Genomic DNA, 22508 nt, shown 5'->3' on the forward strand with positions numbered 1-22508 from the left:
ATCTTGCACCAATTATTTTATCTCTGAAAGGTTTTCACTACTGAAAACTGTACCTTTCCTTCAGCTTTTTAAAATAGCCTATATTAACCTGTGGTTGATATCAATGCAGCTTATATAAGCCCTTCTCATTCAGCTCACTCCTAAAACAAGAGAAAGTATTTATTATATTGGCTAGGTCTTCAAAGTAGTATGTAGTGTTGTGTAATATCCGGGCTAAATTAATGGGAATTGTAATTATAGTGATGTCAGAGTGATTTAAAACAGCAAGGCAGCCTGTGAGGCGACGTGGTTACAACATTTTCTCTTCAGTAGCTTCTGGCATCTAATTATGGGCTCAAACAGGTGAGTTAAGCTCCACTCTCAACTTTAAAAGCATTTTTTTTCGTGTGCTTCAGACGGATAAATTAGATTTAACTTAATTCATCGTTCAGTATCATTCACTACTCCCCTGGTCAACGACATCATGTTCTGACACGATACTTCAGCAGCGCGTTCACTTTAATCCGCAGAATGAGAGATTGACCGTTTGGGAACAAATTTGAAAGTTTCGCGCGAGAACTTTATGCCTGCGACCGCGGGAATAGTGAATGATGAATAAACGAATGAAAACAAGATTATAGTGAGACACGTTAAATGTGTTACCTTCGGTAGTTTTTAACCAAATCTTTTTCGTTACAGCCATTACAGTGTAACTTTAATGTGAGTTTCGTTTTGTACCATTAAAGTTACTGACTACTCAGGAAAAACACGCACTCTGGCGACATCTGCCGGTCAATCTTTTGTAATTGTAACAGGAAGACCCAAAACAACACCTACACTGAGAATTAAAGGTCACTTGCCTACAACATATATTTAAATGTATTCAACTATATTCTCACGGAGTACATTTTTTTTAACCAACGCTCTACCAATGGTATCAAAAACATATATTTTACATTTTAGTATCTGCTACTCTTTGGCCATTATTAACAGGAACCACCAGACAAATCTTTGATCAATGCTACAGGTTTTTAAGCTATGTCCAAAAACATAGTTTTTTTATTTAAATGTCTAACATGCTGATTTAATTGGACATTTTAAAAACGGATACTCAAGAATTTGATTTCGTTCCAGTTATGTGAAATTAGATTTCACTTGAGATTTATTCATTGGTTCAACAAGCATCTGCATGTCACCAGCTATGCTGGTCTTTACAGTATGGGAGTCTTTGAGAAGAACTACTTAAGAATTGAACATTACTACTACTCACTGCTGGGACAGTATAGGGACAACCTGCTACAATGACCAGTATGCAATTTCCATGTGGGTCTAGGCTTGTTTAGGCTAGTTAGTGCTGGTTTGGGGCTAGTCTAGCTGGTGGACCATCATGCTTTTCACCTAGTTGGTGAAAATGGTTGAACATCATGGTCTTTCTTATGAAGCTGGTTAAGCCAGATTAAAGCCTGGTAGTGTCACCAGCATGCCTTGCTGTGGAACCAGCACCCAAAACACAAAATAGCTGGTGACCAGCACGAAATTCTTAAACTGAATGTTTCAAGCCAGACAAAGCCTAAAGTGTATTTAACTAAGATGAAAATGACATTTGCTACCATAGTCCCAATGGCTAATAGACTAATAAAATAAATTCTAAACATAAAAAAGTTTGCTAAATTTATGCTGCTAAAAAGGCGGAAACATGTCAACACTGTCTGTGAAAAAGGTCCATTGGATGTTGTGTAGCACATAAAGGTGGATGAGCATTTTTGTTCCTTCGGAAATCCATTTCTCGTGTTTGAGAGCCCACACTCCACCTCTCCCTCTATAAATCATCTAATACATTATTATTCATAATTTTCTTTCAGAATGTGCCTAGACCACCTCTCTATGACCGCTGTGACCTTTCTGCTCCTTTTTGCTGGATTTGAGTTGACCATTGCAGTGACAACCTTGCAGAGTTTTCGTGGATGTGCAGTGGGTGATTTCAATTTTGTGGCACAGAAGCCTGGCTGCAGGAGTCTGCTTATAAACACAGAGGCATGCTGGGGTCGCTGCCACACCTGGGAGGTGACCAAAATCTGCCATATTAAAGGTGCACTTGTAATGGAAGCCAGCTGGTACGTGCTCTGCAGTTTGTGTAAACCTCACTCCCCTGGGTAGGGTTGAACCAGCTGTGCGTAACTTCTCACGTAAGTTAGGATGTAAAGTTCACACTAAGGACTTAGTAACTACTAGTTAGTTTGTAAGTCAGTGCTTAATTTGGTTGCACCATCTGTTCTTAAGGAAAGACTTAACTAGTAGGTTGTAAGCTCTCCGTAAAGTAATGCGTAGTCACATAATATATCACGTTTACCTGTACTGATCCAATAAATAGCCATGTCAAAAAGCCATGAACTTCAATTTGATGTTTTTACGGTTGATGTTCAAACCTTGTTTGCTCACGTAACTGTCAGCTATAATAAATGATATCCCCATTACAATACGATACGTAATAAAAGTAGATTTGATAAATAGTATATTTGCCTTGTGTAAATAACAATATATAGGAACTGTATCTAAAATAAATAAGAGGTGATAAATAAAAACTAATACAACAGGCTGTAAAAATAGACATTTATTCATTTTAATATCCTATATATATTTTGAATGTGTTGAAACTTGACACAGGGTGACACATCCTGAAAACTGGTTTCATGCTGAAGAGCCGCTTAAAAGTACGTTTTTTAAAAGTATCATACCGTATGTCAAAAGGATTGAAGCCTGTCACGCAAAACATGAGCTCACTGATGTCATAAAACGAGTCTGCTTTTTTATTCCAACTGTTACTCCTAGTCGGAGGCTTCCGTAAATATTTAGTTTATAAGTGCATCCTACCTGTTTAATGGTGCAACACTCAATGCACAATGGTACATTACCCATTTACACCACAACTAGGCTAAGTTTAAAATTACGTATAGCTGGTGCAACCGGCCCCTGGCCTCAAGAGGCTCACTAGCGAGTGACGCTAGAGGCTGTAGCCTTTAGCCTCCTCGTTAGTGCGTCCGCCTCACCATGCCGGAGACCCTGGTTCGAATCTCACTCAGAGTGGGTCGAGCAGGACCGGTTACAGTGGTGCCGTGACCTAGATGGGAGTGATGTTTAGGGGGTGAGTATAACGGTAGCCAGCTGGTACGTGCTGTTCAGTGTGTGTAAACCGCACTCCCCACTAGCGACTGACACTAGAGGCTGTATTCCTCTCAGAATGGGTCGAGCAGGACTGGTTACTTTTTGTTCATATAACTTACAGTGACACCTAGTGGTGTGGATGCAGCATCATTCATAATCAATAGTTTTCAGTCCCATGCCATTGTAGATATTCACTAAGTCTTGATGGGGATCTAATTTGAATTTAATTCATAGTTTTCTCTTTATCATTTAAACACAAGTTAATTAGTTTTAGAAATGTTTCAAGATAAAATGAGACAGTTGAATACAAAGTGTTGTCAGTAGATTGTGGATATTAAAATCTGTATTTGAATGTGCTTTTGTACTTATCTGTGCATGACTAGCTTATGCCCTTTAATATTTTGCGGTACAGAAGCTGGTTCTGGAGCCGCCGTATATCCAAAGGCACCACCATGTCTGCACGTACAGCCGCACACGCCACATGACAGCCCGTTTACCAGGTTGTCGCCCTGACGTATCCCCGCTCTATCATTACCCTCAGGCCTTGCAATGTGACTGCACCTACTGCTCCTCAAAACACACAGAGTGCGAGACCTTTTGAGGACACTCACACACACACACACACACACACACACACATTCAGCTCATTCACATGGTAATGCTCTCGCTCAGCCGAGATTACTACGATTGGGCAGTTTATGTCAAATATGATTTTCAAAAATGTTTTTGTCAAAAGCTTTTCATAAATAAAAATGAACAATGAAACATTTAGTCATGTACTTCTTTATTTCATCAAAAGATTAAACACACAATGTTGTCAAAAAGCTCAACTTTTGTGCAAAACATTACATTTGAATCGATAAACATTTAAGTATGTACATTCTTTATGTCAGTAGGTGGCACAGACATTAGAAAAACTGAATACTTATATGAAGTTTTGAGTATTTTAGTTCAGGGTTGCTTTTTTTACTACTGTTGTTTTGCAGTGTGTTGTCTTTTGGTCATTGTGCTTTGACTCCACTTTCATACACTCACTCCTGCCTCCCTCACTATTACACTCATTGTTTCAAAATTAATCTTCTTAAAAGATGAAGACTTTGTGTCGTCTATGTGTATTTAAGTTGTTGAGTTTACAGTATTTTTACAAGTGGACTGAAAATGGTAAAATCAGAGCATTATTTCTGTTAATTTATACATATTTTTATAATTGCACGCTGCTCTTATCTCTACAGTACACCATGAGTCATTTAATGTAGAGTGTCAATAACGGGATTTGTGACACATGTTGCACTGACAGGCAAGCGCAGTCAAGATCTCAATATCATCATGGTGACGGCCTTGCAGACAGTGCAGACGTACTTTGACCTAAATAAAGACAGGTATAGACATAAACTGATAAAACTGTTTAACCAACGATTAAAAAATCTAATACAGATTTTCCTCAGAATCCAAATATTCTGTATTGGTTGACCTTATAGAATAGAATAGAATATGTATTGTTGCATGATTTGGCTGTTGGAAATTATGTCCTCATAAGCATCAAGTAGAATCAAGTCATAATGGTTCATAATTGGTTCTTGTGATATCATAATAGTCTAAGTGATGTAACAAAGCTCTAATATAATGTCATAGTAGTTAGAACAAGATGTACCTTGGTATCCTTGCTAATGGTGCAGCAGCGGGAAGCAGAAGTTATGTTGTGAGTAAAGTTGGATGCCAGCAATACAGAGTAGCGGGAGGGGAAAGCGCTGGACTCACAGTAGCCCACACAAGCATATACTATTTGGGTTCCTCGACATGTTCCACGTTTGTCTGTCCGTATGGTCACATTAAATGCTATGCATAGACAGAAAGATTCATTAGTATGCGGTATGAGTTTGTGCGTATCTTTTACTTGGTGTGCAGATGAAAAGGAGTTTGTCCCCACTCACGGTAGAGATGGCAGCCAGGACTCAGGGCTTGAAAGCTCCAACAAAGGGGCATTATCAACACCAACAGAACCACAGGCAACATAAGTACTACCAGGTCAGATGTCACACTGCGGAACATGACGATGTCAACCTGAAAGGACTGGAGCAAATTAAGCAAAACTTAACATAATTTAACACATGAAGAAACAAGTAAAATGCCAACTCCTACCCCTGAGTGACTGTTTCTCTCTTATTTACCTATACTTCCATTGTTTCATTTATGAAAATATTATACACACCTGGAGTATCATGCTAGTTTATGTTATTACGCAGTGTTTATAGCATATTAATAAAAGCAAATGGGGCTGAAATTGTTACCCAGAGCAACACATTAACATCAAACCCGGAACTAGTGGCTAATAAGTGTGCTGTGACATTACTAAATGATTTCATACCATTTACATAAACATTTAAGTCATTCTTCCCTTTACCAGAATCCTTTCCCTAATTGTGAGGACTGACCAGAACTTCCTGACTATTATCTTGGGAAACCATTATTTAGAGTTGTCAAAATGATCTGCAAATTAATCTGCCACCTCCCCTTCATCTTGAGTAAAGGTTTCCATGCTGTAAATGTTTTTGCCATGGTTTGTATTTGCTTACACTGAATGATCAGAGCAACTCATTGTCTACATATGAATGCATGTCTCTGGTCTCAGATGGTGAAGATATAGGCATTTATCCTGCACGTGTGAAGTTAACTGTGAAACATCTTTGAACCATTCTAAATGTCATGTCCAATACAATGTCCATATAATGGACATGATCTAATATTCAATATAATATGAGCAAAAACCAAAATATGTATTTTATGAACTGGTTGTTCTAAGCCTGATAGCACATAAGCAGATTACACTAAGTTTGGATACAGGCATGGAAATCATAAAGAAAATGCAAAATTATCCAAGTAATGTTTTCACACTTCATCACAACACAAAAATGACAAAAATGCCATGAATGCTTTCTGACGCGTTCTTGATTAAGTCTACAAAATTCTGGCAATATGAAACCAAGTATAGATCAAATTGGAACAGCTGGTTAAGATGAGGGTGAAACTCCCATTTACCGGTTTTGGATAGATATATAAATTGATGTATAAGATTCAGAACATAGATAACGGGTAACAGAGAACTGGATATCAAACAAATTTTGTCTTGCATTAATATTAATCTCACCAAAGATGGAAAACTTCAAATTAGTTTTTTACTGCTCAGATACAAGTATGACAAAGGGAACTGAAGTTTACCTGTAGGTGTGGATCCTACTTTATCAGTGTGTGCAGATGAATCTTGACCTCAGAGAGGTGTGCAGGTGTGTGAATATGTTCACTGGATGAGGTTCTTTCTTTCAGAGTAGTATATGTAGTGCAGGTAAAACTGAGCTCTCAGCTTCCAGCATAGTCACACCCACCAATGTGTCCTCATAGCTGTGCATGTGTTTAAGGGGACCCTCCCCATTGCCTCGATATCAAGATTATTCCACTATTTTTCATCCTCGCTCTCTGTATTTTGTTGCCCCTCAGCAACTATGCATACTGCATAATAAACAATAACTATGAGCAATGTTGAGAAATTTTCACACATTTCATTAATCAGGGACATTTAATTGTTGGAACGTTATTTTTAGGAACCATACTTAATGTAAAATTATTACATGCGTACATTGATTGGATCAAAAATTGCACACATTGATCAGTCATGCATACAAACTGTTATATGCCGTCTTTTTGTTAAAAAGCTAAATCGAAAATTCCTTAACAATGCATTCCTGTGTGCTGACTGCACTAACATATGGCAAAACTACTATTAATCCGTTCACTTTCCAACACGCACAATTTATTATGTCATTGGAAATGGAATGGGTGACATAATTCCCTACCTCCCACATCCCCCACACAATAGCATGAACATTCATTCATACAAGTCTCGTTTGTTTGTCATAGGATCTTCAATATACAATAAATAACATATGTGAGTTTAACATACATAGAGCCTATATCAATAAAAAGTTTCCTATTCATTTGACGGATTGGTCATAATTTACAGTTTTAGAGTGTCAACAGCTCAGAAAACTTTTAGAGCTTGACTGACAAGGAGGTTTGAAGGTCAAGATATGAATATAATCAGTTTAATAATCGAGGGAGAACTGACGCCATGTCTTCCCCTGTTGTTTTGGCAGCTGCTATACCTTCATATATTGGAAGCGGATGTATTACTAATATCATACTTCATGAATCTCCTGTTTCCAGGTTACAATGATATGAAAACTCTGAAAATAAAAACAAAAGAGAGATAAATCTTGGCTTTTTCTCGAGTCATGAACCCAAATTTAGAAGTCTGACAGATACAGGAGAGCTTCAGCTAATTCTACTTTGATCCTGTAATAATTTGCAAAGACAGTTGTCAGAAACAGGTGTGGATTTTGAGACATCTATGCAGAGACAAGGGGTTTGGGTGTGTGCAGCCTTGGCCGATGACCTCACCTTACTGAGAGTGGTCTGTCACACACACTCCATTTAGTGAATGGTGCAACAACACGAACACACTAAAGCACACAGATATACTAAAACATGAACAAAACCCCACTTTCTACCCCATTCAGGTACACACACACATAATAGGAAGTACAGCGCAATTTCAGGCTTACTGAGAGTGACATGCAACAAATGGAATTTCCACCCAAAAGCAACAGTAAAAACTATATTTGTATGAATTTAAAACTTACAGTAGATGCATATGAGGTAAATTAAGATAAAAAAAGATCCATATTTTAAACAATCTCACAAACATGCACAAATTATGTTAGTTCACTGAACAGTGATTCAAAACTTTTCTCCAACACAACAGGTGTGAGCTCTGCAAGAGTTAAGAAATGAGGGCTTGAAATTTTTAATTTGCAGAACTCTTTCGGTAGAACAGAGAGAAAGGAAACAGTGAGCTGTGGAAAGAGAAAAGAATGTGACAAATGCGCTGGTTTAAAAAATTTATTCTTTTATCAATTTTAAACCTTAGAACTTCACACGGATTCAAACATTTCAGTTGAAATGCAGATGCAAGTCCTTTATAGCATATAAGTCTAAAAACACGCTATGGAAAACTCAGACTACCATATTCACATTGGGACTCTTTTGATTGAGTTATGAAATCTGGATATAAATAATATATGGATATAAAGAATCAAAGTAAGTGAGAGGCTGAACATAAAAATTTTAAAATATTCAGCGAAACACTTGCGAGCAGAGGATGTTTGGCAACTCATAGCATTCATGCAATGGTGTCCTCTTAACTTCATTATGTCAAAGTAGTTTCTCACCTGGCCAGTCTAGTAATGAGTCCTGTGTCCTGTCCATTTGTTGAATTTGGGTCAGGAGTTTCAGAGGCAGCTATACAAGGAGATTTTAAGCCCATTAGATAATAAAATTTATTGACATTTTTTGTGATGGAATATTTGCTAGTTAACCCTGAATAGGCAATTTTGATATTTATGATATTAATAACAGATTCAAAGTCTGGATTGTAAAAATGGGATTTGGCTTGGTACTTTGTAGACTATATGTTTACGTGTGTATTTCGTCAATGAAAACAAATAAAGAATAGAGATATGTTGACTATGCAATTTACCATCATACACATCTTGTGTTGGCAGAGAAGTCATCTCTGAATCAGCATGAATCTGCAAAGACAAAGAATAAGAGAGAGAGAGAGAGAGAGAGAGAGAGAGAGAGAGAGAGAGAGAGAGAGAGAGAGAGAGAGAGTGCAAGCAGAAAATAAAAATGATGATGGATGTGTTCAGTTCTCAATCTAACGCAAATCAAATGTACCTGAAACAGGTCTTATATTTCTATCAGCATCTATAATTAACATAATGGAGCAGTTATGCCACCTGAATGGGCTAATGTGTCAGATTGTGCACCCAGCAGGGGCAATTAAAGATGATTACAACTGAGACAGTGTGTATGAGTGACTGAGAGAATAACTGTCTATCACACACATTCATACACTAACCTCACTGCCACAAACCATCACTTCTGCTCCATCAGACAAGCAAGGGGACTCCCTGAAAGAGAGATGGGCAGAGAAGGAGAGAGAGAAATATCTATTTGTTCTATTTTATTGGACACATTTATTTCCTGTTCCCATTTCCAGCACATTTAACATAAAAACAAAAGACCGGTTTTAGGCAAGTCTGCAAGCTAATAATCTTCAGGGCTTGCACACACAAAGAAGCTATCTATTTTTGACACTGCAGTAGGTGAGTTGTGTAAACTCCACTGAATTACTTGAGTCCCCGCCAGAATGATTCAACATCCATAATTTTCTCATCGCCCACCACAAACAAAACCAGGACATGATGGAATTAAAAGTACATGTCAAATTCTGTTCTCCGCTGTTTTATTGATTTGTGCATCTCTGCCTAAGTGGAGGAACTAGATGGCAGGGGATGTTATTTTAACAGCTAAATTATTATGTTCCGCTTGCTGGCTGAGTGACAGCTTCATTGAGATGGCGCCCCATTCTCAGGCTCCTCTCTGATCCTCTCTTTCATAACTACTGCATCTTACTGAAGACCTCATCACTTGAATCACTGAAAATAAAGTGGAAAATCCCACATTTATCTTTTGGGTTTGTTCCATAGTGTTTTAACCACCATCCCATAATTTGATGTTCAGCATCTTTTATCTGCTGTAAAAGCATCTGTTAAAGTTATTTTGGGACTAAAACATAAAGTATATTTCCTGTAGTGACACTGCTGCATCTGAAAACTGGAAAATGCTGCTTTCAGAAGCTGTATACAGACAGAGGTTGGATGAATGTAAAAGGTGCCTTTCAAGATGTTCTAAAACTAGTTTCCATAAAGGTCCATTCATACAAAAATGCTATTGGTTAATCCATTAACCGAATAGGCAACAAGAAAGCAATTCAGCTGCCTTTGCTTTCAGATGCAGTTACTGTGCGCAAGATAAAAAAGGGAGATAGATGATGTACTGGTATGAGATTACATGTGTAGTAATAAAATAACTAAAAGCACTATGAGAGATTGATAGATTTGCGCAGGTGAAAGACAGGATTTGACAATGATTTATGACTTCAGAGCATATCAGAAAGCTGGAGGAGCATAGCAAAGCACTTACTGGAAACACTGAGAATTCTCTGTGTTATTCTGGTTGTCTTGACTCATAGCGCCCTCTTCTGGACACTCCATTGCAGTGGTTTGGACTTTCCTCAATTGGTCACAGAGTGGGCTGCGGGCTATATACTCCTTAGGGAATTCACATTTACTTTGTTTTCCTGTCAGACGCTTGGAAGGATCAAAGTGACTGAGACTATGTACATTTATGACAGTTATCTAAGTCAACAACAACCACGGCAAGAGATAAGGGACTAACAAACACAACTTAATATGATGAACAACTTTTTTTTTGTATTCAAAACAAATACATTTCCATTAAAATGGAAATTCAATTCAGCAATACCAATTCCTGCAGACAGTGTTAAGTGGGTAAATTACTCAAAATTGTAATCAACTACAAATGACTAATTACTTCTAAAATTGTAATCAGGTTATTTATGGATTACTTCATGGTACAAGTAAGCACATAATTTGCTTTTAAGTTACTTATTAAAACAATTTTCACAGAATAGTTTATGTTTTTCTGCTCAACCATTTCAAAATGTCAAAATAATAATTAGATTTTCTCCTTGTTCATTGTTGTCCCTTCAGCTGTCACAGAAACATAGACATACATATGAACATCATTCATGTTTAAATTATTTCTACATACTATTATTTTAGAATTATTTTGTCACCCAAGTTATGTACTTTAAAGTAATTAACTTCATTGAAAGTTAGTAACTGTAATCTGATTACAATAATTTAAAATGCATCGAGTTACACTACTTTTGCACTTGGATAACAGTAACGGATTACTTTGTAACCCGATTACACCCAAAATTGACTGTAGGTAACTGGAAGTTAAAAAGTGCTTTCAATGAGTTGTTTTTACAGTATGACATGAAAAAATAAAATGTGATGAGACACTCACCGGTGGGATCCAGATATTGGTATTTGTCCCTGTTCAACAAGAGCAGACATGAGATATAATTTACTGTGTATAGTACAGTATATTGCATAATGCACTGGACTTCTAAAGTCATTATTCATAAATGATTACCCCTAGATGCCATCTATTGTATTTGTTATGTCCATTTATTATTATTTATTTAACATTCACCTGGCACATCATTACACACTCTTTTACATGTAATGTAGACGCTATACTGTTTACTGAAATCTGTAAATATTGAATATTGGAAGTGATATATCACGAATAACTGACCCACAACAACCCACCATATCAAATTGCTTGTAAGTGTAATTTACCTGGTGAATAAACCAGAACACTGATTCTGATTAAAAGAGATGTCATAGTAAAGGGATCAGACAGATGAGTGTTTGATGAGATGCTGAGACTGAAAGGGCTCCCACCTGTGTGTTGACAGAGCCGGTTCACGAGACTCCACATACAGTGTGATGAGGAAGGGATAAGCAGACAGTTTCACACCACCCTTCATGAACCTCAGATTGGACACTCGTTCCCATTTACTCTTATCTGGAAGTGTGGTGTGTTTATTAAGGACAGTAATGGTTCATTATACTAAGAAATCCCTTTTAGTTTAACTGACTCTGGACCTTGTGAATGCATTATTTTAGGTAATTTACTTGTTTGATTTCTGAGTGATTTTTTGTTGCTCCCAAAATTAATTCTCCTAATTATTGAAAAAAAGAAAAAGTTAAGGCTTGGCTGTACTCTTTTAACACAGTTAAAGGGAAAGTTCACCTAAAAATGAAAATTGTCATCGTTTATTCACCTTCATGTCATCCCAGATGTGAATAACGTTCTTTCTTCTGCAGAACACAAACAAATATCTTTTGAAGAATATTTCAAATATAGGTCCAAACAACGCCGTGAATGATAATCAGAACTTTGAAGCTCTAAAAAGCAAATAAAAGCAGCATAAATGCAATCCATAAGACTCCAGTGGTTTAATCCATGTCTTCAGAAGCCATGTGATAGGTGTGGGTGAGAAACAGATCAATGGTTATGTCCTTTTTTTAAATACACTAAATCTCCACTTTCACTGCCACATTCTACTTTTGTTTATGGAGATTCACATTCTTCGTACATATTATCACCTTCTCGTTGGGGCTGGTCAAAGCTGGAGATTTATAGTAAAAGAGGACTTAAATATTTATCTGTTTCTCATCCACACTTATCATATCACTTCTGAAGATATGGATTAAACCACTGGAGTCATATGGATTACTTTTATGTTTCCTTTATGTCCTTTATGGACTTTCAAAGGTCTGATCATCATTCACTTGCATTGTATTGATGTACAGAGCTGAGATATTCTTCTAAAAATCTTTGTTTGTGTTCTGCAGAATAAAGTCATACACATCTGGGATGGCATGAGAAAATTCTGAGACAATTTTCATTTTTGGGTGAACAATCCCTTTTAGTTATATTCTGAAAAGCATACAGGGAAAAATGTTGAAATGCTGGGTGGTGAAGGGGTAAAGACCATCCAAATTAGCAAGCACTGCACGCACAGCACTCTGCAAAACAAAATCGAACCAAATATGCATTATATGTAGACAAAATCAAATCAAAATTGATAATCTTGATCCAAAATGTCACCTCCAGCTCCTCACTGATTAGTGCCCCATCCAGCATGTCTTTTTCACCAGTGCTGTTAAAGACCAAAACAGACATTTTGAACATTTTGTGTTTCTCTTTTATATACCAAAATGTATAGTCTGAAATTATATATACTGTGCAAACAGTTTAAGCCTTCATTGTCTTGCCTGCTCCTGTCTCCTCTTCTTATCTTGAACTTGTAAACTTCTTGTCCAGCTTGAAAAAATCTGGTCTCAGATACCGGAAAGGAAAAGGGATGGATTGACATAGCTACTTCTAGTTTTTAGCTACGTCTACTGAGGATGAACAACAACAACAAAAAGAAAATCCATAAAGCAACACATACAAAATAATGTTTTACAATCTGTGAGAGCTTTTGCAATCTTTTTTCCCCTGCTCAATTTAAGGAAAAATTCAAATTACTCAAATTTAAAAACGTTTCAGTTCACTAAATGACATTATTAATAAACACCTAAAGGCATAAGTAACGGCTACCGTAAATCCTCGAGTGTTAGCGCAAACTATTTTCGACCGTTGAATTTTAAATCCGGCGGGTAAGTGGTTAAATTAAAGCGCGAAGCACTATCGGCGTTCCCGCCTCCAGGTCACGACAACAAACTCTGATTGGCCAAATGCAACATCCGGTGAGGGGCAAAACCAAGTTCCGTCCATATATACAAATATGTTCCGCCATTTTATTGTCACATGATCAAGTTTGGTTGAGTTGAAGCTGGACAATTGTGAAACCTTATTTGATAAGGTTGTTACAGACCATCTTCCAAGTTTGATCTCCTGTATGTTACATGTAAAACGTGGGTAAATGTCTATGGCATTATTGTTTATGTGGAATACGTCATTAGTAACATTTAACATGTAACACAGCACGTGAACTTTGACCAAGTAATTTTATTGACGTCATTGGAAACAGTCTGTCTCCATTGTAAGAACGTGTAGGGTGAGTTTGTCTCTCTGCATTTCAGGCTTTATTGCCAGTTTTATCTGCTGAGTGCATTCTTAATCTGCTGTGATCAATTGTTTATTGGCTGTTGTGCTTTTCTTTATCTCTTTGCATTGTAGTTTCCAACTTTAGGTTTACTCCTGATGGCAGACAGTCAGCCATCTGTGCATCTCAACAATGGCACTTGGATGCCTCTGTTGGGTCTGGGCACATTCCGTTTACAGGGACAAGAGGACACCTACAATGCTGTGGATGCTGCTTTGACAGCAGGTTACCGTGCTTTTGACACAGCTGCAGTGTATCGTAATGAAGCACACATAGGTCATGCCCTCCGTTGCCTGCTGCCTAAGCATGGACTCTCACGAGAGGATGTTTTCATATGCAGTAAACTGGGTCCCAAGGATCAGGGCTCCAAAGCAAAGCATGGCTGCCTAAGGAGTCTGGATCAGTTGGGACTAGGCTACATTGACCTATACCTTATTCATTGGCCAGGTACTCAAGGGCTGCCAGTGGGGGATACACAAAACCCTGGAAACCGTGCTCAAAGCTGGGCAGTTTTGGAGGAATTCTACTCTGAAGGAAAGTTTCGAGCAATTGGGGTATCTAATTACACTATAGATCATATGCGGGAGCTTCTGAAGATTTGTAAAGTCTCCCCGGCTGTTCTTCAGGTGGAGTTCCACCCAAAGCTGGCCCAAAAGGAGCTGAGAGGACTGTGTGAGGAGAGGGGTGTGTGTTTTCAGGCATATTCCTCTCTTGGAACAGGAGTTCTTTTGTCAGACCCTGTGGTCCAGGACGTAGCTAGAGAGTGTGGCAGGACATCAGCCCAGGTGTTGCTGAGGTGGGCTGTACAACAGAATATTCCAGTACTGCCAAAATCAAGTCAGCCAAAACGCGTGGAGGAGAACAGGTGTCTGTTTGACTTCGAGCTTGGCGAGAAAGACATGGAAAGGCTCTCTGCTCTTGATTGTGGGGAGAAGTTTTGCTGGGATCCCACACAAGTGTTGTAAAGACAACTAAAGGGATAGTTCCCCCAAAATGAAAATTCTCATGCCATCCCAGATGTGCATGACTTTGTTTTTCTGCAGAACACATTATGTAGGCTCTGTAGGTCCATACAATGTAAGTGCCAACATGTTATGCCCCAAAAAGCACATAAAGCCATCAGAATAGTAATCATATTTTCAGAAGGGATATTAAAGGTGTGAGTGAGAAACAGATAAAAAAAATATAGAAATTCTTCTTCCTGCCCAGTAGATGGCGATATGTATGAAGAATGTGAATCACCAAAAACAGAAGAAGAATGTGAAAGTTGAAGTGGAGATTGACTGAGCAGGTAAGATAATTTGTAGTACAATGATTTAAATATTAATTTGTTTCTCACCCACACCTATTCTTCTGAAGACATGAATTTTACCACTGGAGTCATATGGGGTACTTTTATGCTGATTTGTGATTTTTGGCACCCACTCATTTACATTGTATGGACCAAAAGAGCTGAGAAGTTCAGCAGATGAAAGAAAGTCATCCACATCTGCGATGGCATAAGAGTGAGTAAATTTATAAGACTTTTTTTTGGGTGAACTATTCCTTTCATTGACAAGAACTCAAATTATTGCTTAACTGATCAAAATTCCAAGGTTCAGATGTTATTGTGACAAGTGCCAAGGCACAATTATAAGTCCCAGTCCCACTGCATACAAATATGCCTCTTTTTTTGGAGATTAGCTGGCTGACACAAACTTGCTTGACAATTCAATAGTTAAAGGAATAGTTCACCCAAAAATGAAAATGACCTCATCATTTACTCACCCTCATGCCATCCCTGATGTGTATGACTTTCTTCTGTGGAATACAAAGATTTTAGAAAAATATCTCAGCTGTGTAGGTCCATACAATGCAAGTGAATGGATGCCAAAATTTTGAAGCTGCTAAAAGCACATAAAGGCAGCATAAAAGTAGCATAAAAGTAATCCATTCAACTTTAGTTTAATCCATGTCTTAAGCGATCCAATGGGTTTCGCTGTCTCAAATCATGATTTCAAGCTCTATTACATTTCCCAGTGCTTGACACATACAGAGAGTGCTAGATGGTGCTAGGAAGAGTTATCGAGCTTCAAATCAAGACCATCAAGGAGACCGCTGATGTGAAGATTTATAGAGAAAAAGGAGTTAAACTTTGGTATATTCTCACCTGAAAAATCTCTTTTGATAGCTTAAGAAAACATTGATTTAACCACTGGAGTCTTATGGATTACTTATATGCTTCCTTTTCGTGCTTTTTGGATCTTCAAAGTTCTGGTTAGCATTCACTGCTTTGTATGGCCCTACAAACTAATATATTCTTCTACAAATTGTTGTTTGTGTTCTGCAGAAGTAAGTCATACACATCAGGGATGGCATGAGGGTTAAGAAATGAGAGAATTTACAATTTTGGGTGAACTATCCCTTTGACTGCGAGTTAGAAGTTCTGATGCAATGCAAACATATTTTACCCAGTCTTATGTTGAAAACAATTCAGAAATAAACAAGTTGCAATGATTACAGAGATTATGTCCAGGTGCAGTCTCTGCACCACAGATAGAACAAATCAACAGAACTAAGTGCTTTTGATGTACCGGTACATTACCAAACACTAAATACATTGGGAGAGTAATATTTGCTTATAAACTTTTTTGTGTCTGGGCCAAATTCTCCCCATCGGCCCTTCTCAATCATGGCCTCTTAATAATCCCCATTCATTAATTGGCTGTTTCTCTCAGCTGGAGTGTAGTGTGCACACTGGAGCACTGTGGCTGCCGTCGCATCATCCAGGTGGATGCTGCACACTGGTGGAGGTTGAGGAGAGTCCCCTGTCATCAATGTAAAGTACTTTGAGTGTAGTGTCAGAAAAGCGCAACATTTTACGCAACAGGTGTAACATTCATCCATTCCAATTTAGTGAGAAACAAGCACAACTTAAGTTCAAATGATGAGGTGAATTAGGCTTTTATTAGAATATATTGGTTACAAACATTAACAAAATAAAACAGCAAAATGTTTATTGTATTAAAAAACAAAGTTATAAAAAATTACATTTACATTTTCAAGTAATACCAGTAATAATGGTGTTCCCTGTTCTTGCTCTCTTGGGTATATAGACCCATTCTTGTTTCTTGGCTTTTCAGTGTTGAAGCCTTTATGCTTGTAGACCATTCCTAAAGATTTTTATGATTCCAAGATTAAGGGCCCACCAAAGTGGTCAAAGTCCCTTGACAGTATGAACTCTGTATGAGCCATTGTGGATAGAAATGCTACCAAGTGACATTTAATATTCTTGTACAGAAGATTGTCTAAAACTATTGTTAAAAAATCATTTAGGAGTGAACAATAAAACTCCTCAGACTTCTCTGATGTGCTTTTGTTAAAAAAAATATTCCATCATCTTAATTTATTTAGTCTCCTCAAAATGAAAAAGTGGACTGTCCAGGATTCATTTTATCTGTTTTGTTGTTGAATTTGAGAACTGTTCTATTGCAGAGTTTGAAAGACTTTGTGCTTTCAGCATGCTGATATCAGGTTCTCACTTTCTCTAAATTTACTGTATAGTGTTTTCAGAGTTAAAGAAAGATCAGAAGTGAATCTCCACTTTGTGTATTCTCTGCATTATAGCACATGCCAGTGAGAATCAGAATATGGGTTTCTTTAGTCAAGAGTCCCAGTGCAGCTCATGAAAGGGTTTAAACCAGTCAGTGGAATTATTCCTTCTCTTCAATGCAGTGCATACTTTTCTTTTACCTCCAACTATTATGTACAGTAGTCCTCCTTTTTTTCTCTCTTCCATCATTCATTCTCATTCAATCAATCACTCTGCGGGACGTGACTCAGCATCAGACTCTTTATGGCTCCAGAGGAGGGCCAACCAGCTGGGTGACTGTCGCATTTGACGTGCTGTTCCTGCACTCTTTGCTCTCTTCATCTGTAAGGCAGAGGTTTAAGAGATCAGAACAACATTTTCATTCTGTATGTGTTGTTAAATAAGTAGCTTAAATAGTTTTGCAATATTTGCATTTCTCCGCTATTTTTATTGGGACTGGTAGTCCCATTTCTTAAATAGTCTAAACCCTTCCCTTCTCTAATTATAGCCACTAATTATTTTCTTACCCCTTTATCAAGGAGGATGTCAAATTCATCGCTCATTCTTCTCAGTTGCTGGCCATATTTCTTAGCTGCCCACAGAACTGGTGGAGCGGAGCGGGATCGAGGTCTGAAAGGATCGCCTCCAACCGAGTCTTCCTCTCCTGCCCCGGCCACCAGCAGGTCCTCCTCATTCATCGAGAGATTCCTCTGCCTCCCAAATTGCTCTCCTACAAAGACACCTGATATTGAATGACCCTTACCTTGACCTAACATCAAGACAAAACTTAGACATTTCCTTTACTAACAATATTTTTGTTCATTATTGGGTCCAAGGTATAAAAACTAAACCAAAGCTAAACTCGGATGAGTTTGTGTATAAATTGGCTTTTCAGTAGATAATTTTACTCTTCATATTTGCTTAAAGGAATAGTACACCCAATAATAACAATTCTTTCATTTAATCACCCTCATGCCATCCCAGACGTGTATGTCTTTCTTTCATCTGCTGAACACTAATTTTTAGAAGAATATTTCAGCTCTGTGAGTCCATTCAATGCAAGTCAACAGGGTCCAAAACTTTGAAGCTCAAAAGCACATTAAGGAAGCATAGAAGTAGTCCATAATACTCCAGTGGTTCAATCCATGTATCCAGAAGTGATATGATGGGTGTGGGTGAGAAACAGATTGATATTTATATTCTTTCACCAGCAATCTTCTCTTCTGAGAATTTCTCTTTAGCGATTAACATTATTTGTGCACATCGCAACATACTGGGCAGGGAGGAGAGTTTACAGTAAAAGAGGACTTAAATATTGATCTATATATTGTTTCTCATCCACACATATATCGCTTCTGAAGATACTGATTTAATCACTGGAGTTGTATGGACTACTTCTATGCTTCCTTTATGTGCTTTTTTTTAGCTTCAAAGTTTTGGATCCTGATTACTTGCATTGAATGGACACACAGAGCTGAAATATTCTTTAAAATTTGTGTTCAGCAGACGAATGAAAGTCATACACCTGAGATGGCATGAGGGCGAGTAAATAATGAGATAATTTAATTTTTTGGGTGAAATATTCCTTTAAGCTTAAAAAAACATGCAGTTACACAAACGACAAATTGAAATTCTGTCTACATAATTACAAAATGTCTACAAGCTTGTTTATTCTTTAAAGAAATGCTGATGCAAATTTAATTGTGTTCTCTGTTGTATCCTGGATACATGGCACTGCAGAAGATGTAGTTTCTAGGAAATATCCCAAAGGCCCTTGCGACTGACTTACCTTTCAGTTTATCCTGTGCAGTGAGGTGCTGCCTTCTCAGCGGTGATCCACTCTTGGCTTCTGTCTGACGGTGACCAGAGTCCTCTCTGCCTTCCGATGTGTCCGACTCATTGTCAGAAAGTGTGAACATTTGTGCCATAATTAAACTAAAATCTGAATGAAAAAGTCAATTAATTAAACACATTTTTTTTACCTGTCAAATAAGTGCATTTGTAGGTTTGTTTGTTAAGAAGCAGAATTTGAATCACTGTACAAATTGTACTAATCATGGCTGTATGATATACAAGTTAGCTGACACTATCGGTGATATCCACCTCATGGAAAAGCTTATCCTAACTACATCAAAGACCACCTCAAGGATCAACTCACACCCCCACTGGCGAAAATGAGGCAGCCATTACAACACGAATAACAAGGAAGTAACTATTTTTAACGCAACATCTCACCAACAAGAAAACAATGCCATGGATGGTTTAACCTCCCATCAGTCAGACTTTCAATGTTATCTCCACTATGAACGTCTGTGAAGTAAACTGGCACAGCTACATTTCTCAGAGGTGTTTTCGGAGAACTAACCTGCTTCACTTTACGGCTGACGGAGAATCTCATAAAAAAAACAACTTAAAAAGCTTTTTTTACCAGCTCTGTAAATGGCGCAAAATTTGAGCGTCACAATTCTGGACTTATATCCCGATTGTTATTCTGTTGTTGTTCGGCACAAGCGTACCAAATGGTCCTCAAACACAGTTATAAAGGTTTAATCGAGTTTATTTTATATTAATTAACCTTAAATTTTTTAAACAGACGCAGTTATAATCTCACACATTAAAACGGATCAACGGGAAGCATTTGTTTACAACTTTCAGGCTCCATGCCAGAACCTGGATGCGAGTTAAACCCAGTATCTGTCCAGAAGTACTGGGCAGTTGCTGATCAATTTAAAATGTCGTTGGTTTTTAGGTTAACTTACAATAGTTACTCGCTTCTTATATTATTTAGTTGTGTATCTGCTGAATATCAAATATCTCACCACCGCTTCTTGGAGTGTGTCGGCACAAGACTCTTCCGGGTGTGTGTGTGTGTGTGTTTGAGTTTGGACTCCTCCAGCTGTCCTGAAACTCGCGCGTGCTGTGTGTTGTAGAAGCGCAACAACATTTCACTTTAAAGTTAGTTAGTTCACCCAAAAATGAAAATCCTCTCATAATTTTCTCAACTACATCACATGCTATTCCAGATATGTATGACTATCTTTCTTCTGCTGAACACAAAGATATTTAGAAGAATATTTATCTCTGTAGGTGAATGGTGATCAAAACTCTGAAGCTATAAAAAGCACATAAGGTAATCCACAAGACTCCAGTGGTTTAATCCATGTCTTCTGAAGTGATCCAATCATTGGATGAGGAAAAACTATCAAACAAAACAAAATATAATCCTGTTTCACTGTAAATCTTTAAATCAGCAGTCTTTATGATTTCATGCTTGATTACATTTCCTAGCACCATCTTGCGCTCTGTGCATTCGTCAGGCACTAGGAAGTGTAATCAAGCTTGAAATCATGATTGTGCCTAGAGGATGTAATGGCAAGATTTATAGTGAAACATGAGTTTTATTTTGGTTTGTTCTCACACAAAATGGATTAGATCACTGCAGAAGACATGGATTAAACCACTGGAGTCATATAAATGACTTTTTTGGTGTCTTTATGTGCTTTTTGGAGCTTGAAATTTTTGGTCAACATTCACTTGCATTGTAGGACCTACAGAGCTTTCACAATTTTATTTTTTTGTGCTCTGCAGAAGAAAGTCATACAAATCTTGGATGGCATGAAGGTGAGTAAATGATGAGAGAATTTTTAGTTTTGGGCAAACTACCCTTAAATGCATGGGAATTTCACCAAACACTAGCTCTTACATATTTGGGTTTTTAGAGACCCGGCACGTACATAAATGGATTTACAAAATGCCCAGATAGTGTACAATTTTCAAAGAATGAATTATTTTTATATTTTTTTATATAATAGAATAAAATATATCTGTATATATTGTGATGTTTTATTTTTAATTGATCAAAAAGCAGGAAAAAGCTAGAACAGGATTAATTATTTTCACACTGAAATTTCATGAGACACAACTGGCTGTCAAACACTTATTGAGCTACACATCACCCATAAGATAAGCAACACATAAGCTACACCTATATATTTTCTCAGGCACTTATTGAGTCTAAGAAGTTGCACAACTTTCTTCAGTAGTACACCCAAGAGATAATATTCATATTATACTGTTTATGTGTTGTACTTGCTATAGTTTAATTAGGAGTCCCCAGACCCCCAATAAGGGTTCACTGTTTTTCTGGACCTGTGCTTCAGACAGTACTGTTAAAAACACCCCTGAAAGTGTGTTGCCTGTTTTATTGAGGTTGCAGCATAGAGATTTATCTTCTGTTGTCACCATGTGCAAACGGATATAAAATTGCTTGATCAATGTGGGTTTTGCATATATTTAATGACCAAAGCTCAGCTCCCCCTGTCAATGGTTTAGCACCTCTTCATCACCGGCAATCAAAATTAGCTGGTGTCGCCCCTGGCTACACTGTTACACAGTATCAAGGAGTGGTACCACCATGGGTATTGCCAATGGGAAAGGTTGACTTAAATTAAAGACAAAGACATGTATGAGGGTAATTGCAATTATTATGTGAATTATTTAAAGAGGAACTATTTCCCTTTTATAGAGATATATACAGATGGATCTAAAGCACCAGACACTGCAGTAACTGGAATTGGAATATACATCCCAGAATTTTAAATTCATGTCAACAAAAGATTGTCAAATAATTTAGTATATGCAGTTGAGTTGGTTGCATCACTTGAAAGTCTCCAATGGGTGGAACAGTTTAAACCAGATAGAGTTATCATATGCTCAGACACTCAATCAGCCCTCAGTAGTCTTTGCAGTCACAAACCAGGTAGAGAGGACATATTATTGGATTATTATGGCATCACAGTCACTAGATATATGAGAACTGATATAAGATTATGTAGGGTACCAGCACATAATGGATTAGAGGGTAACAAGGTTGCGGATATGCTAGCAAAAAAGGCACAAAGGAGTTTTATAATAGACATAGAGGTGTATTAGTTAGAGGGGAAATTAAATCAATAATTACAAATGCAGTATTAAATGAGTGGCAGAGGGAACGGGATGGTGGTGAATTAGGAAGACACTGCTATAATATTCACCCAGCAGTATGCAAAAATATATATAATATAGGACGGAATAGAAGAGAGGAGGTAATATGATCAGGAAATAATAGGAAAACATGATGTGAAT

General features: G+C 37.6%; 5 protein-coding genes across 6 annotated transcripts; 2 read left to right on the forward strand and 3 right to left on the reverse strand.

Moving 5' to 3' along the window:
* The first annotated feature begins 299 nt into the window (after positions 1-299).
* Positions 300-3827, forward strand: LOC127651295 (glycoprotein hormone beta-5-like). Of its 2 annotated transcripts, none has more exons than XM_052137076.1 (3): positions 300-342; positions 1842-2043; positions 3554-3827. In XM_052137076.1, exons 1-3 carry the CDS (start codon positions 329-331, stop codon positions 3740-3742), a joined length of 405 nt encoding a protein of 134 aa, XP_051993036.1. In that variant the 5' UTR covers positions 300-328; the 3' UTR covers positions 3743-3827. The 2 variants fall into 2 exon arrangements, with proteins under 2 accessions (XP_051993036.1, XP_051993045.1); XM_052137085.1 differs by having other exon boundaries at positions 1842-2068; positions 3554-3691.
* A 302-nt stretch (positions 3828-4129) lies between these two features.
* On the reverse strand, positions 4130-6429 carry gpha2 (glycoprotein hormone subunit alpha 2). Its single transcript, XM_052137773.1, has 4 exons — positions 6358-6429; positions 5073-5211; positions 4793-4977; positions 4130-4506 (listed from the first exon to the last, which is right to left on the reverse strand). Exons 2-4 carry the CDS (start codon positions 5188-5190, stop codon positions 4402-4404), a joined length of 408 nt encoding a protein of 135 aa, XP_051993733.1. The 5' UTR covers positions 5191-5211; positions 6358-6429; the 3' UTR covers positions 4130-4401.
* Positions 6430-7969: 1540 nt separating this feature from the next.
* On the reverse strand, positions 7970-11704 carry LOC127649312 (uncharacterized). Its single transcript, XM_052134400.1, has 7 exons — positions 11598-11704; positions 11155-11183; positions 10243-10409; positions 9116-9167; positions 8732-8783; positions 8424-8493; positions 7970-8048 (listed from the first exon to the last, which is right to left on the reverse strand). Exons 1-7 carry the CDS (start codon positions 11632-11634, stop codon positions 8000-8002), a joined length of 456 nt encoding a protein of 151 aa, XP_051990360.1. The 5' UTR covers positions 11635-11704; the 3' UTR covers positions 7970-7999.
* A 1825-nt stretch (positions 11705-13529) lies between these two features.
* Positions 13530-15549, forward strand: zgc:101765 (uncharacterized protein LOC450036 homolog). The gene is made up of 2 exons (XM_052137619.1): positions 13530-13765; positions 13888-15549. The coding sequence occupies exon 2, from the start codon at positions 13912-13914 to the stop codon at positions 14776-14778; it is 867 nt and encodes a 288-aa protein (XP_051993579.1). The 5' UTR covers positions 13530-13765; positions 13888-13911; the 3' UTR covers positions 14779-15549.
* Positions 15550-15736: 187 nt separating this feature from the next.
* Positions 15737-20264, reverse strand: badb (BCL2 associated agonist of cell death b). The gene is made up of 4 exons (XM_052137626.1): positions 20204-20264; positions 19174-19326; positions 17912-18114; positions 15737-17726 (listed from the first exon to the last, which is right to left on the reverse strand). The coding sequence occupies exons 2-4, from the start codon at positions 19310-19312 to the stop codon at positions 17613-17615; spliced, it is 456 nt and encodes a 151-aa protein (XP_051993586.1). The 5' UTR covers positions 19313-19326; positions 20204-20264; the 3' UTR covers positions 15737-17612.
* Between the last annotated feature and the right edge of the window lie 2244 nt (positions 20265-22508).

Source organism: Xyrauchen texanus, chromosome 1, assembly GCF_025860055.1.
Source record: "Xyrauchen texanus isolate HMW12.3.18 chromosome 1, RBS_HiC_50CHRs, whole genome shotgun sequence".
In the NCBI taxonomy this organism is placed as follows: Eukaryota; Metazoa; Chordata; class Actinopteri; order Cypriniformes; family Catostomidae; genus Xyrauchen; species Xyrauchen texanus.